At 43.4% G+C, this 14,946-nt stretch overlaps 1 protein-coding gene across 25 annotated transcripts in view; it reads left to right on the forward strand.

Moving 5' to 3' along the window:
* Positions 1-14,946, forward strand: part of NPL (N-acetylneuraminate pyruvate lyase) — a 44,315-nt gene that overhangs the window by 13,506 nt on the left and 15,863 nt on the right. For 9 of the 25 annotated variants that reach the window (XR_011247802.1, XM_069546227.1, XM_069546230.1 and 6 more), the window contains 5 exons: positions 1,476-1,549; positions 2,656-2,743; positions 5,618-5,728; positions 6,400-6,457; positions 14,247-14,322. Coding sequence is in view for 24 of the 25 variants with exons in the window: in XM_069546227.1 (XP_069402328.1) it covers positions 1,476-1,549; positions 2,656-2,743; positions 5,618-5,728; positions 6,400-6,457; positions 14,247-14,322 (407 nt within the window). In the remaining variant the exon portion in view is untranslated. The remainder of the gene's footprint in view (positions 1-1,475; positions 1,550-2,655; positions 2,744-5,617; positions 5,729-6,399; positions 6,458-14,246; positions 14,323-14,946) is intronic. The other 16 variants (XM_069546239.1, XM_069546236.1, XM_069546240.1 and 13 more) reach the window with 2 other exon arrangements.

The following is a 14,946-nucleotide window of genomic DNA, read 5'->3' on the forward strand; positions in this document are numbered from 1 at the left end:
AGTCTTGCTCAGTGAGACTGAGAGGCCAGGATTTGACATTTGAGCAAGTAGGGCAGGGAGGGGCAGTGTTAATGATGCTGGGACATGAGCCATTATGGAAAGCTCCTGCTCCCCTTGCAGGCCTTTCAACTACATTAAAGCGTGCCTTTGCCCAAGTGGCAGCTTGGACTGGTTGTCTCTTGGACATTGTGGGCAGTGGTTGCCTAGGCATCCTTTGTTTCCATCTCTATTGTTCTGTGTCCTTTGACAAATACCCTTTGATGTATATGTTTTCTATATGCCTCAGATATTTTGGTTTCTTTTTGTTTTTTTAGGGACTAATAAGATGAAAAGAATGTTAATAAGGTTAAAATTAAATTAGTATTCTCTGGCCCCACTGACAAAAATGCAAAAGTACTAGCCGACTCATATCAATACTTAGTTTTCTTGTCAACCATGCATTCTGCAACATTCTTGCCCCAGTGTTTTCCTTTGTGTTTTCATTCTCTATCCTCCCCACCTATATTTTGATTGAGAACAGGTCACTTTATCTGATCTGTCAGTTTCTAGATTTTTAAACTCAATATGATTTTAAGGAAAAGAGCCCTTATTGCCTGAAGCATCAGATCTTTACAAGGTCAGTACTTTTCAAACTGGAAAGCACATCCAGATCATCTGGAGGTCTTGTTGCAGTGCAGATTCTGGCCAAGAGAACTGTGTGTGGCCTGGGACTCACCATTTCCAGCTAATATCCCCAGACACTGATACCGCTGTCCCACAAATGACACTTTAAAAGACAAACTGATGGCAAAGTTCCTTTCCAATGGTTAATCCCCTTTAGTTTAACGCTAACACATAGAAATGGCTTTACACCTTCCTCTATTGTCATAAATATTAAGTGCTAAAATTCTTCAGTTACTAAGAATTGGATTTTCTTACTTCCTAAGAAGTGATTGCTTCTGGCCACACAGAAAATGTTAAGTTCTCATTTAACCACACCCCAGCCTATCACTCTTCCCCAAAAGGGCAAAAGATAATTAAGTAATTATTTTTTAATTATTACTTGTAATGAAGTTTAAATGTAAAACCTTTGTGGATAGCTAGTAAGATTTTGCTCACATAATTGAAGCACATGTGGCTGAGTAGAGAAGAAAAAAAATCCAGGCGTTATTCAGAGCAGGCTAAGAATTTCACAGTCTGATTGGATGGATTTGAATAACAATTAACAAGAGAGAGCATTGGTTCAGCTGTTAAGAATCTGCCTGCCAATGCAAGAGATGCAGGTTGGATCCTTGTGTCAGGAAGATCCCCGGAGGAGGAAATGGCAACCCACGGCAGTATTCCTGGGAAATTCCATGGACAGAGGAGCCTGATGGGCTACAGTCCATGGGGTTGCAAAAGAGTCGAGCACCACTTAGTGACTAACCAATAACATGGGTTGAATAATCTAGAAAAGAATAAATGCACATTCTTTTCTGATTTTTTGTGTTTTTCAGAGAAATCAACTTTTCAGTCATTGGTCGGTATGTGGACTATCTTGTAGAGGAACAGGGAGTGAAGAATGTCTTTGGTAAGTCATCTTTAGGGATTGCTCTACATATCTCGAGCTCAGTCCTTGGAGAGCAGATTACTAGCCTGGAGGTCACAGTGTTATTGTGTTAAAGGTTATGGTTGAGCCTGGCTAAGCAGTGTAAAATTTGTGAATTTTTAGGTTCATCAATTTTAGACCTAAAAGATGATCAAGAGATTATCTAATTTGGTAGTGTGCTTGAAATCAGCCAGGAACTGAGACCCTTTACCAGAGCACTTGCACCTAGAGCAATAGACTATAAAGAGGCTATAAGGGGCTAAAAATTGCTATGCACACGTGCAACTGGGGCAAATTATGAGCAATAAGATACAAAAAGGCCACGAGCCAGCGGCCACTTCTGAGGTGCTGGGAGCAAAAGCAGGGTGCTGCACACGATCCCTCCAGACTGCACAACGAGCAAGTGGGCAGACCACCTATGCCTCCTGCCCAACCCACGGACCTGCCCTCTTGTGACCCCCTTTAAGGACCGGCGTGCCACTTTGGGAAGCGAGCAAGGGTGCTTGTTTCTGGTTCTCCCTCCCCCCGGCTGCATCACAAGCCGCCATAAAGCCTTGCCTGAAATTCTCATCTGGCGTCTTACCAATTTCTATTGATTAAAGAGTCCAAGGACCCAGGTCTCTAGACAGAGGTCATTTTAGATCTGCAGTACCCACCATTGTCTTCGTAACTAAACGCCACTTAGGACCGCTGGGACATCCCAGTACTGGGTGGTATTGGTTTTCCTGCCATTAAACCCAAATAGAGAACTTGCCTGGTATGTTCGGAGACTTGTCTGAAACCTGGGCAGTCATCTCTGTCTCCATTTAAAATACTTACTCTCTATCCCTGAAAACAAGGACAAATTTGTAATTACAAGTCATGCCTAACCTTCCCGGCCCTTTTGATAAGATGAAGATGAACAAAAGACTGGGTCTGAAGTGAAGAATGGAAACATGGCATCACACCACTGGCTCCAGACTCTCCTCGGTGTGTCTCCGTGTCCCTTCCTCTTGAGCAGGGGTTTCTGCCCCTGCACTGCCAGCGTTGGTGCTGGAGGAATGACAGGTATCAGCTGGTCCCCCTGACTGACCCTCTGTTTGGAACAGTGAACGGCACGACGGGAGAAGGCCTGTCCCTGAGCATCTCGGAGCGCTGCCGGGTCGCGGAGGAGTGGGTAACACAGGGGAGGAACAAGTGAGTGGCTCCATCGAGATAAACTCCCTTATCTGCCAGGGCAGCAGAGACCACAGCTCTATCCCAGATGACACAGCCTCCCTGCCTTCCGGCCATAAGTCTGACCCAAGGTCAGCTTGTAGGGAGAGGAGCGCCCTTCCTTTCCATGTGAAAGGGCAGCAAAACACTCCCGGCTCTCAGAGATCCCATCGTGTAACTGGAAACAGCCTCTGGTCTGTTTACCAGGCCAGTCCCTTGCTAGGGGTGGGTACCCTGTCCTTGGATGAGGGGCAGAGGGTCCTGGTGGTTGGCTGCTGGCCCTTCTGCTGAGCCGCTCAGCATCCTTCCCATCTCAGGGTGGGTCTGTTGCTTCCATCACGTCTTGTCTCTGCACATGACTCCACGTGCTCTCTGTGGTGCTTCCTCTCATAGTCTTAGGGAGCTTTCTGCATCCTTTAAACTTCAGTGCAATGATGGATTTTTGTCGTAATACTCAATTCATGCCTGGGAAAACCAATAGAACTGCGTCGATTCAATAGGTGCAATGAACCAAGTTTGATTCGTTGTCTGCTACTTTGTGTGTTATGCACTGTGCTGGCGCTGGGGATGTAAAACAGGATCTCTGCCCTCAGGTTGCTTACCATCCAGTGGAGATGTCAGACCATGAAAACTAACACTGATCCTTCTGATAAATAGTGTAAACAGGGGTCAGAGAAGGGAGTGATTGACGGTGCCTTAGACTGGAGGTTAAGTCTCCGATCTTTAAATGGCTTTAGAGCACCTGGCATGTGTGCTAAGTTGCTTCAGTTGTGTCCAACTCTGCAGCTCTGTGGACCATGGCCCGCCAGGCTCCTCTGTCCATGGGATTCTCCAGGCAAGAATACTGGAGTGGGTTGCTGTGCCCTCCTCCAGGGGATATTCCTGACCCAGGGGTCAAACCTGAGTCCCTTATATCTCCTGCATTGGCAGGTGGGTTCTTTAACACTAGCGCCACTTGGGAAACCCTTGGAGCACTTTGGGCACTCTGAAATTGTACGCCAAACTTGAATGTCCACATAGGCAATTTCTGTCCGTTTTCGGCCAATTTTCAGTCTGATCCTGGGCCCCAAACAATTAAAGACCATGGGCAGAGTGAGAAAAGAGGATGGCTAAGTGTAAACATTAAGAAAAGCACCAGAAGGAATTCCCTAGTGTTCAGCAGTTTAGGAAGCTGTGCTTCTATTGCCGGGGGTGCAGCTTCCATCCCTGGTCGGGGAACTAAGATCCCATATGCCTCCCAGCATGGTCAGAAAAGAAAAGCACCAGAAACGGGGGGATAGTGAAGTGGGCACAGACAGAACACACTCAGGAGGGAGATTAGGAGAGAGTCCTGTCACTGCAGGAAGGAAGGTCTTGTAGAGCATCCAGAGAACATGGGAATTAAGAGCAGGGCTTGAAGGCCAGACTGCCTGAGTCGGCTGCTGCCTCTGCTTCTCCGTAGCTCTGTGAGCTCAGGCTGGTCTTAAACGCCCTATGCTCTGTCTATCAAGCCGGAACGTTAATAGTACCCATCCTATAAGGTGGTGGTAAGGGTCCAAGCAGTGCCTGGCACATAGTACTAAGGATTATATAAGAATTCACTGTAATTTTTGCGGTAGATGCCGTGTCCATTATAACATTTAATAATTGTTAGATGCTGTGAGAGTCTGCAGAATGGAGGATTGAGAAGGCAGGAAATGACCAGTGGCCTCAGAGAGAGCACACTGTCACAGAAGCAGCTGCAGAAGGGGTCGAATGCAGCAGACACCTGGAAGGGGGACCAGTAAGGGTAGTTTATTCTCACACTCAGAAAAACCTTTGCAGGTGGGGACTTCCCTGGTGGTCCAGTGGCTAAGATTCTGAACTCCCAACGCAGGGGGCCAGGTTCGATCCCCAGTCTGGAAACTAGATTGCACAGACTGCAACTAAGACCCAGCACAGAGAAATAAATTTTAAAAATACTTATTTTTTAAAATGTGCTGGGATGAAAGGAAGGAGAAAGGGAACAATGGATTAGAGAGGAGGAACCAAGATTAAAAGAAGGGTAGTTTATTTCTCTCACAGAAGGAAAGTCTTAAACACATTTCCATGCTGAAAGGACAGTGCCATTGGAGAAGAGATAAAGAGAGTGGAGAACCGATGCCTTTGATGGAAGATCTCGGCGGGGCTTGAAATAAAACCAAATGTAGGTAGAGTAGCTCTAGGAGATAGATAAGAAGCTGGGACGAACACACAAAAGGGGATACAGCTAAGCACAGAGATGAGGAGGGGAAAAAGGGAGTCTGTGTGCAGAGTGCCTTTACCTTTGGTGTCTTGGAAGCAAGGAGCAAGGACATCTGCCAAGAAAAAGGGGTTGTGGGGTAGAATTTAGAGCTTGAGGTGAAAAGTCAAGACTTGGAGCAGCCTCTTCAGGGACTTGGAAAACAAAGTAAGTCATGGCGGCTAGAACACTCTGGGGAGTCTTTTCCGCCTGAATTGAGAAACTGCAAGTTTGTACCAAAGCCACAGAATCAGCAGCCTGGTGGAGAGGAGAAGCAATGCATGATTGTTTTAACCTACGCCAGGAGATGGGGTAGTAAAAGGGTTAAGGGAGCCATGCAGTAAAGCTGCTGGTGAGGGTAAAAAGCCAGCCACCTTTTCTCCTTTCAGAAATCTTCTGTTATCCTTTACAAATGCAGACCTGATCACAGGACTTCCCAGTGAGATCCCATTTTACCTAAGATAGCACAAGTCAAGGATGATGGGAGGACTCAGTGCTCAGGCCTCAATGACGACACGTCTCCATCCTGTGAGAGCGGCACGTGTGTCATTCAGAGTCCCTGGAAGACTCACCAGCATGACTGAATTACAGCTGAGTCGTATTGATCCTACCCACAGAGGACCAGGGTGCCTGTGGCACACATCCAAAGATGAACATTGGCGTCTCAGAGAAAACCTCTTTCATGGCCAAATCCTGAGGACTTTCAAGATAGGAAAAAACTTTTCACAGTGAGTTTGTTTCATATAGGACTGATTCCTGGATATACTCCTTAAGGAACCTCTGTATTTTTATCTCCAACCCAAAATATCTCAGTTTTACACCTATCTTCATGTATACAGTCACCATCAAATGCAGAATCTCTAACAAAGAGTAGTCAAAACAAGCCCTCGAGTATTGATTAATCCATTATTGCTTTCAAAATTCTATTGCTTCAGTTCAGTTCAGTCACTCGGTCGCGTCTGACTCTTTGCGGCCCCATGGACTGCAGCACGCCAGGCCTCCCTGTCCATCACCAACTCCCGGAGTTTACTTAAACTCATGTCCATTGAGTCAGTGATGCCATCCAATCTCATCCTCTGTTGTCTCCTTCTCCTCCCACCTTGAATCTTTCCCAGCATCAGGGTCTTTTCAGATGAGTCAGTTCTTCGCATCAGGTGGCCAAAGTATTGGAGGTTCAGCTTCAGCATCAGTCTATTGCTTGGTTGAATCTTAAATTGTATTCCCTGGACTTTTTTAAAAAATCCCTGATCAGATTAATTTAAAGTAGACCACAGTAGAATTCACTAGTCTTAAGAGTGAGATTAGCCAGATATTAGCTAACCGGTAAAACCAGCACAAACCAGAATAGCACAGCCCTTTGTAAACTTCAAGTGATGCAACAGAGGTTTCTCTTTTGCAGATTGGATCAGATAGTAATTCATGTGGGAGCCTTGAGCTTGAAGGAGTCACAAGAACTGGTATGTATGTGGGTCCATCTGGGAGAGACCACTTGAGGGACCTCCATCTTTATGCTGGAGTTAAAGTCAGTATCATTTTTGCTAAATATTGGATGCTATGCTGGTGCATATAAGGTCTAGAACCTCAGGGAAGCCAGCATGAAGCTATGAAGAGAGCAGCCCAAGATGATAACTGCTGTAGCAGAGAGTCAAATAGAAGACAGAGGCACCTCTTCTATTGGGCAAAGTAAGGATGGGTATGGAGCTATCTGGCTTGCAGGTAAGGAACTTAACTTGAGCCAACCTCAGTTTTCTCTGGGAAGTAAAAGGCAAGACCATCTGCTGGGCCTAAAGGAGATGGAGTGAGTGTTCAGACATGAGAAGTGGTAAAAACTGAGAATTAATGCCTGGAGAATGGAAGAGAAAGTTTAGACAGAAGAAGCTTGCCCCCACCCATGTTTATAGCAGCACTGTTCATGAGGTCAAAGCAACCTAGATGCCCATGGATAGATGAATGGATAAAGAAAAGGTGGAATATAGTATACATACAATGGAATATTATTCAATATTGAAAGGAAGCAAATCCATCTTGTCACATGCTGCAGTATGGATGAACCTCCTTGAGGACATTGTGCTAAGTGAAATATGCCAGTCACTAAAGGACAAATACTATATTATTCCTCTTATGTTATGAGGTATCCAAAGTAGTCAAATCCACATAAACAGAAATTAGAATGGTGGTTACTGGGGACTAGTGGGAGGGGGAAAGAAGAGTCGTTTAATGGGAATAGAGTTTGTTGTCTGAGAAAAAGGAGCAGGCTATAAAACAAAGAAATGCATTTATTTGGGATCTTGTTTTAAATAGAAGTATCATTGATTTACAGTGTTGTGGTAGTTTCTGGTATACAGCAAAGTAATTCAGTTTTATACACACACACACACACACACACCCACCCCTAGATTAAGCAGTTATTACCTTCAGAAATCTATTGTTTGGTTGAACCTTAAATTTTATTCCCTGGACATTTACTTAAATCCCTGATTGGATTAATTTCAAATAGACCTTGGTAGAATTTAGTCGTCTTGAGATTGAGGTTACTTAGGTATTAGCTAACTGTCAAACAAGCGCAAACGACAGCAGTGTAGCCTGTCTGTGTCACTGTGAACTTCAAGTGATGCAACTGTGTTTTCTCTTTTGCAAATTGGATCAGATGTATATATAAAGAATATATATTCAGATTCTTTTTCATTATAGATTATTACAAGATTGATTATTACAAGTTCCCTGTGCTATACACTTCCTTGTTGTTTATTTGTTTTGTGTGAAGTAGTATGTATCTGTTAATCCAGCATGGATGGACCTAGAGAATATCATACTAAGTGAAGTAAGTCAAATTTATAGGTGGAATCTAAAAAAATGATACCCAAATGAACTTATTTACAAAACAGAAACAAACTCACAGACAATAGAAAAAAAATTCATGGTTACTTGGGGTCTTAGAGTTACAATTCAGGGAGCAGAGATTCCAGCAGCCACCAGAACAGTGCCCCTCTGGGAACCAAAAGTCAGGAGTCTTTAAAGGAAAACAGAGAAGTACACTTAATTTCCATAAGTTATTTTCCAAGAGCTCTGATTGGGAGGTCCATATCTTCTTCCTTTTTTTTTCCCGGTTACAACTTATTGACTGGTCAAGTGTGTCTCAGATATGCAGATGATATCACCCTAAGAGCAGAAAACAAAGAGAAACTAAAGAGCCTCTTGATGAAGGTGAAAGAGGAGAGTGAAAAAGCTGACTTAAAACTCAATATTCAAAACACTAGGATCATGGCATCCAGTCCCATCAGTTCAGTCACTCAGTCGTGTCCGACTCTTTGCGACCCCATGAATTGCAGCACGCCAGGCCTCCCTGTCCATCACCAACTCCCGGAGTTCACTCAAACTCAAGTCCATCAAGTCGGTGATGCCATCCAGCCATCTCATCCTCTGTCGTCCCCTTCTCCTCCTGCCTCCAATCCCTCCCAGCATCAGAGTCTTTTCCAATGAGTCAACTCTTCTCATGAGGTAGCCAAAATATTGGAGTTTCAGCTTTAGATCAGTCCTTCCAAAGAACACCCAGGACTGATCTCCTTTACTTCATGGCAAATAAATGGGGAAAAATAGAGACAGTGATAGACTGTATTTTCTTGGGCTCTAAAATCACTGCAGACAGTGACTTGCAACCAGGAAATTAAAAGATGCTTGCTCCTTGGAAGAAAAGCTGTTACACACCTAGACAACATATTAAAAAGCAGAGACATCACTTTGCAGACAAAGGTCCATCTAGTCAAAGCTGTGGTTTTTCCAGTAGTCATGTATGGATGAGAGAGTTGGACCATAAAGAAGGCTGAGCACTGAAGAATTGATGCTTTCGAACTGTGGTGCTAGAGAAGACTCTTGAGAATCCCTTGGACAGCATGGAGATCAAACCAGTCAATCCTAAAGGAAATCAACCCTGAATGTTCATTAGAAGGACTGTTGCTAAAGCTGAAGCTCCAACTCTTTAGCCACTGATGCAAAAAGCCAATTCATTGGAAAAGACCCTGATGCTGGGGAAAATTGAAGACAGGAGGAGAAAGGGATGACACAGGATGAGATGGTTGAATGCCATCATCGACTCAAATGGAGATAAGTCTAAGCAAACTCCAGGAGATAGTGAAGGACAGGGAAGCCTGTTGTGCTGCAGTCCATGAGGTCATAAAGAGTTGGACACGACTAAGCGATTAAACAAGTGTGTCTCACTTATTATCCTTAAAGGCACATTTCTGCACATTACCCCAAGATGCCTTTCTCAACAGATAGCTGCTGCTGCTGCTTTTTTTTGTTGTTGTCAGCAGGGTCAGCACAGTTCACAGTTTAACAGGATGGCGCCCTCAAGTTCCTATTGACAACTCCTTCCACAAGTTTCAGATTTGCAGGATGAATAAGTTCTATAGATCTGTTTCTCAACAATGTGAATATATTTAGCAGAACTGAACTGTACACTTAAAAATAGTTAACCTCACTGTGCAGCTTGTATGATCTTAGTTCCCCGACCAGAGATTGAATGCAGGCCATAGCAACGAAATCCTGGAATCCTAATCATCAGGCCACCAGTGAATTCCCAGTGGTGCATTTTTCTAAGTCACAATTTTGAAAAATAAATTTTAAAGTAATTAAATTTTTTTAAAAGGATTGCCCCAGCGGTGCTAAAAACCAACTAATGTTGTATGTCTTCAGTTTGTCCCATCACCACTCAACACAGCTGTGGGAATTTTCTTCTAGGCACACTCTTCAATTAGAACATAGGAACAAGAATGCAAAGAGTTACATTGCTCTGGGTTTAGAGGTGAGCAGGTTAGGTGGAGTAAAACTGTGGCAAGGGAGGAAGGAGTTAAAAGTTGCTAGCAGAAAAGTAAATGGTGTGGTGATTTTGCAGCCTTTGTGAGTGGAGTAAGTAAAGAAAACCCAGATATACTGTAGACTGGACTGCTGTCAGTCAACTGTTGACTGAAAAAAATGTGCAGCCTAAAAGGCAAGAATTATCTTTTAATCAGCGTCCTTAACTGAGGACTCAGGCCTGGGGTGCAGCCACTCAGCTAGCTCTGAGGGACTGTTCCAAAGAGGCAAGGGAAGAACCTGGATGTGTAGGAGTTTCTGGCTGAAAAAAAACAAAAATAAACCATGTAGTTGAACATCAAAAGATTATAGCTTATCACAAAAGTACATTTCAAGTTAATTATTTTCGTGCTTTTCTTTGTATGGGAAAATGCATGCAGGCTTACTGAAACCAATCCTTTGATATGCCTGTTTTTCTCCATCCTGAGTTCTCTTCAGGGCACCCTGACCTGGTGGCTGCAGCAGCTGATGGCAGTTTGGTCGAAACACTGTTTACTGAAATGGCAGAGACGTTCTTTGTCCACATAACTTTGAAGCTCTAATTCCAAGAAGCACAATGACCTGATCTAACTCCAGCATCTTCTTGTGGGTTTTGTTTGATCAAGAAGGCAATGGCAGCCCACTCCAGTGTTCTTGCCTGGAGAATCCCAGGGACAGGGGAGCCTGGTGGGCTGCCATCTATGGGGTCGCACAGAGTCGGACACGACTGAAGCGACTTAGCAGCAGCAGCAGCAGAAGCATGAATGCAAAATCGCTTCAGTTGTGTCCAACTCTTTGCGACCCCGTGGGCTGTAGCCTGCCAGACTCTCCTGTCCATGGGATTGTCCAGGCAAAAATACCTGAGTGGGTTGCTGGGCCCTCCTTCAGGGGATCTTCCTGGCCCAGGGATCCAACCCATATCTCCTGCATTGACAGGCAGATTCTTTACCACCAGCACCACCTGGGAAGCCCTTGTTTGATTCTATTTCCTGTTATTTGAATTAATTAGTTAGGTTTTATTTGTCTATTTATTTATTTATTTTGGCCCTGATGTAGTATTTGGGATCTTAGTTCCCTTACTACAGATTGAACCCATGCCCCTCGCAGTGGAAGCCCAGAGTCTTAACCATTGCACTGTTGGAGAAAACCCTATTAATTGAATTTAGAAATGGGATGCATACTATATACTTGCAAAACTGCAATTCAACACTCTTAGGCAAGCCACAAGTGAAGCCATGACTGAATGATTGCTTAGTAAGCCTAGAATCAGAACTTCAAAACTTGATTTATTCTTTTTGATTTGTTGTTCCTACAGTTGGTCTTTCAAGTAAGGTAGTATAGTGGAGGAAATCTTTTTTCTCCCCCTTCTCCTTTCAATTGCCATTTTCTCTGATGGAAGAGGTGTTAGTTGCTCAGTCATGTCTAACTCTTTGCGACCCCATGGACTGTAGCCCACCAGGCTCCTCTGTCCATGAGATTCTCCAGGCAAGAACACTGGAGTGAGTAGCTGTTCTCTTTTCCAGGAGATCTTCCCAACCCAGGGACCAAACCTGGGTCTCATAAATTTTAAAATATTGTCATATCGTGACATGAGAGCCAATGTTGTTCATTGGGCTCAATACTGCTGCTGCTGCTGCTGCTGCTAAGTTGCTTCAGTCGTGTCTGACTCTGTGCAACCCCAGCAACAGCAGCCCACCAGGCTCCCCCGTCCCTGGGATTCTCCAGGCAAGAACACTGGAGTGGGCTCAATATTAGAATAGTATAAAGATAATCCTAGCATAAAGATTAATCCCCTGCCGTGGGATAATCTTGCAAAAGAGACAGTAATATTGGCATCTGCTTAGACATAAATCTCCATTGGATGATGCCTGAATGGGCACTGCCATCAGCTATCTATGAAGTGGTTTTTGTCCTTCCTTTTACCTAAGGTTACCCTACTACTCTTGTCCTAAACAGTGTACTGAATGATTCAAATATGTCCCATTTCAATCCTGTATTAATAAAATTCTGCCCAGTGTCCTTGACTGGTCTTTAGACTATATTCCAGTCTCTTTTTGACTCTTCTGCTTTACTTCTGCAGAAAGTTAATCACATCTATTAGATACAGATATCCATAGTTAATGTGATGCCCCTGTTAGGTAATGGGGCGTGTTTCACACATCCACTGGGTATTTGCAATGTGTTCAGCACCATGACTGATCTGAACACGAATCAATAAAATCTGACATCCTACCCTCAGGGAATTAACTCTAGTTGGAGACCAGTAACCATATGCAACTATCTTACAATGTGGTAGGCTTAGGTACCCTACTTGAAATACATACAAAAAAAGTTATGAGGGCTCAGTGGGAAGAAATGCTCATTTTTTCTGAGATAATGTGAGAAAATGTCAGAAGAGTAGCACCATATCTTCTGTGATGTGTATAATCTTTCTACTCAAACTTTCTCAACTGCATTGCTGAAACCATTGTGGCATTTCAGGACGGCGTGAAGGGTATTCCGAAGAGCTCCAGTCCTTTATGTCTCAGTGCAGAAAGATTTCAGCAAGAGGCAAAATGATAGCTAAGAAGTGATTTATTCAAATAGGATGCTTGTGAGGCTTACACAAGAGAGTGGGCGAGAGATTACCGGCCTATAGTTTTATAATCAGAGGAGAAGTGGGGAGGGGGAGAAGACCTTCTTTGTCTTTCTTGAATAGACATCATGCTTCCAACATCAGTTCCTCCTTCAGGTTGGGCAGGGGAGTTTTCTTATCCTTTCATGGTCAAGCTAGGTACACAAATTAGTGTTTTTCATGGGTGCAAAGAGTGTGTCCTAACAACGGAGCTCACTGGGCACGGCGTAGGTCTTACAATTGTTATTCAGTCCCTCAGTCGTGTCCAGTTCTTTTCTACTGTTGCAGTTGTTTTATTGTTTTGGTCATGTCTCATGCTTCTGCTGCAAAGCAAGCATGCTTGCTTTTATGGATAAGCAAACCTGCTTTCCGGAGTAATCATTAACTTACAGAGGTCTCCCATTTTTTGTCTACTTATAATCCACTAGTGGCATTAACTATTTAATCACCTGCTTTGTCCCTTTACTCTGTCCCTAACATTTCCAGTCTGTAATATAAATTTTGAACTGTGACTATTGTATCTTTGGAGAGGAAAGTCGGTACTATCCAACGGGCTGAACACTCGAAGAGCAATGACTTTTGCAAGTTTTGCTATCATTAACAGTTACAGTTTATCAAAACAAGCTGCTCATGTCTCCATAGCAAGATTTTTTTTGTAGTGACAATGCCTCGGAAGGTTCAAGTTAAATACACAGCTCACCTCCTCCAAAGGTCTCTACTTAGCAACCTGGGATTTTCCTGGTAATGACATTATTAAACAAAGTCTGTTGTTAACCTCTAGTATCTAAGTTAGAGGTGAATATAATAAATCTCTTACTCAGGATAGTTGTGATATTGTGATTTATAACAAGAAATATATTGAATTGGCTGAAAAATCATTTGTTTTTTTCCATAAGATCTTATATATTTGGTTTTTGTCCCATTTCTGGCACTGAGCTCCTTAAAACCCTTGGAATTCCCAGAGATGAGAACAATAAAAGTGTCTCTTGTTATGTTAATGAGGTGATTTTTGGAAAGCACTTAAGGTTGGGAGCTGGTTGCCAAGAACACCAAGCAAGTGAATTAAGGGGTTGGAATTTTCATTCTCAGCTCTCTCCCTGCAGGGAGGGAACGGGGCTGGAGTTTGAATCAGTCACCGATGGCCAATGATATAACCAATAATGCGTATGTAGTAAAACCTCATTAAACATACCAAAGGATGGATTTCAAAGACCGTCTAGTTTGGTGAACATGTAGAGATTTGGGGAGGATGTGGGAGACGTGCACTAGGAGACGATGCGGAAGTTTTATGCCCTACCCGCCCTTGGCCCTGTGCATCTCCTTGATCTGGCTGTTCCTGAGTCACATCCTACTTTAGATATAGATAAAGTAGACAGTGGTCTCCTCAGTCAGTCATTTCTCTGATTTCTGTGAAACACCTTAGCAAATTATTTGATCCTTGGAGGGGGTCATTGACACCTCCAATCTACAGCCCGTAGGTCAGGAGCACAGGATAACATGGCATTTGATGTGAGGGTAGTATTCTTGCCTGGAGAATCCCCATGGACAGAGGTGGCTGGCGAGCTACAGTTCATGAGGTCACAAAGAGTTGGTTCTGAATGAGCAACTCAGCACAGGAGGCTGGTCTTTTGGGACTGAGCCCTTAACTCGTGGAAGCTGATTCCATCTCCAGATAGATAGTGTCAGAGTTGACTTAAATTGTAGGAAACCCAGCTGGTGTTTGAGAATTGCTTGTTGGTGTGGAGCAACCCCCACACTCACCCACATTGGAACTGTGACCAATGGTCTTTCTTCTTTTAAAGGCCCAACATGCAGCAGAAATAGGAGCCGATGGCATCGCTGTCATTGCACCTTTCTTTCTCAAGCCATGGAACAAAGGTAGGTAGATAGGTCTAAACACACAATGCCACACATGTTCCATTTCTTTATGCTGTCATTCCAAATGCTTGTATTTAACTCATGGAAGTAAAATCCTATGAACTGCCGTGAAGAGTCTCATGGCATGAGACTGCCATGGCATAGCAATTCTCCGGAATTTTCAGACTTCCTGGATCCATAGGAGAAAAGACTCCATTAAAGGACTTTGGCTCTTTTGCCAAGTAATCTGATTAGGTCATTCACCAAGCCCAGGGTCAACCTACAGGTGCCTGTGTTTGGGTCAGGTGTCCACTTCTTGTCCAATCAGTTGTGTAGAGTGTCAGATTACATGGCAAAGCGTGAGACCATTTTTCTCAAAAAAAAAAGAGGAATATAAGTGATGGGCATTTTGAGACTACATGTAGTACTATTCAAGTGAGTGAGTGATGAACTGAAAAAAAGATTTCACAGAAATATCCATTGCTTTCAAAATATCAAGTTCTTATTTTCTCTATGGAAACTATTTGTGGTTTCCAAGTATACTGAGTCCTTTTAATTATTTTAATTAGCAAAAATACAATACAAATTAAAAAGGATTAAAAGCACAAGATGTTATTTGCATGCAGTTAAATAAATATTTATTGG

Source organism: Ovis canadensis, chromosome 12 (genome assembly GCF_042477335.2).
Source record: "Ovis canadensis isolate MfBH-ARS-UI-01 breed Bighorn chromosome 12, ARS-UI_OviCan_v2, whole genome shotgun sequence".
NCBI lineage: Eukaryota > Metazoa > Chordata > Mammalia > Artiodactyla > Bovidae > Ovis > Ovis canadensis.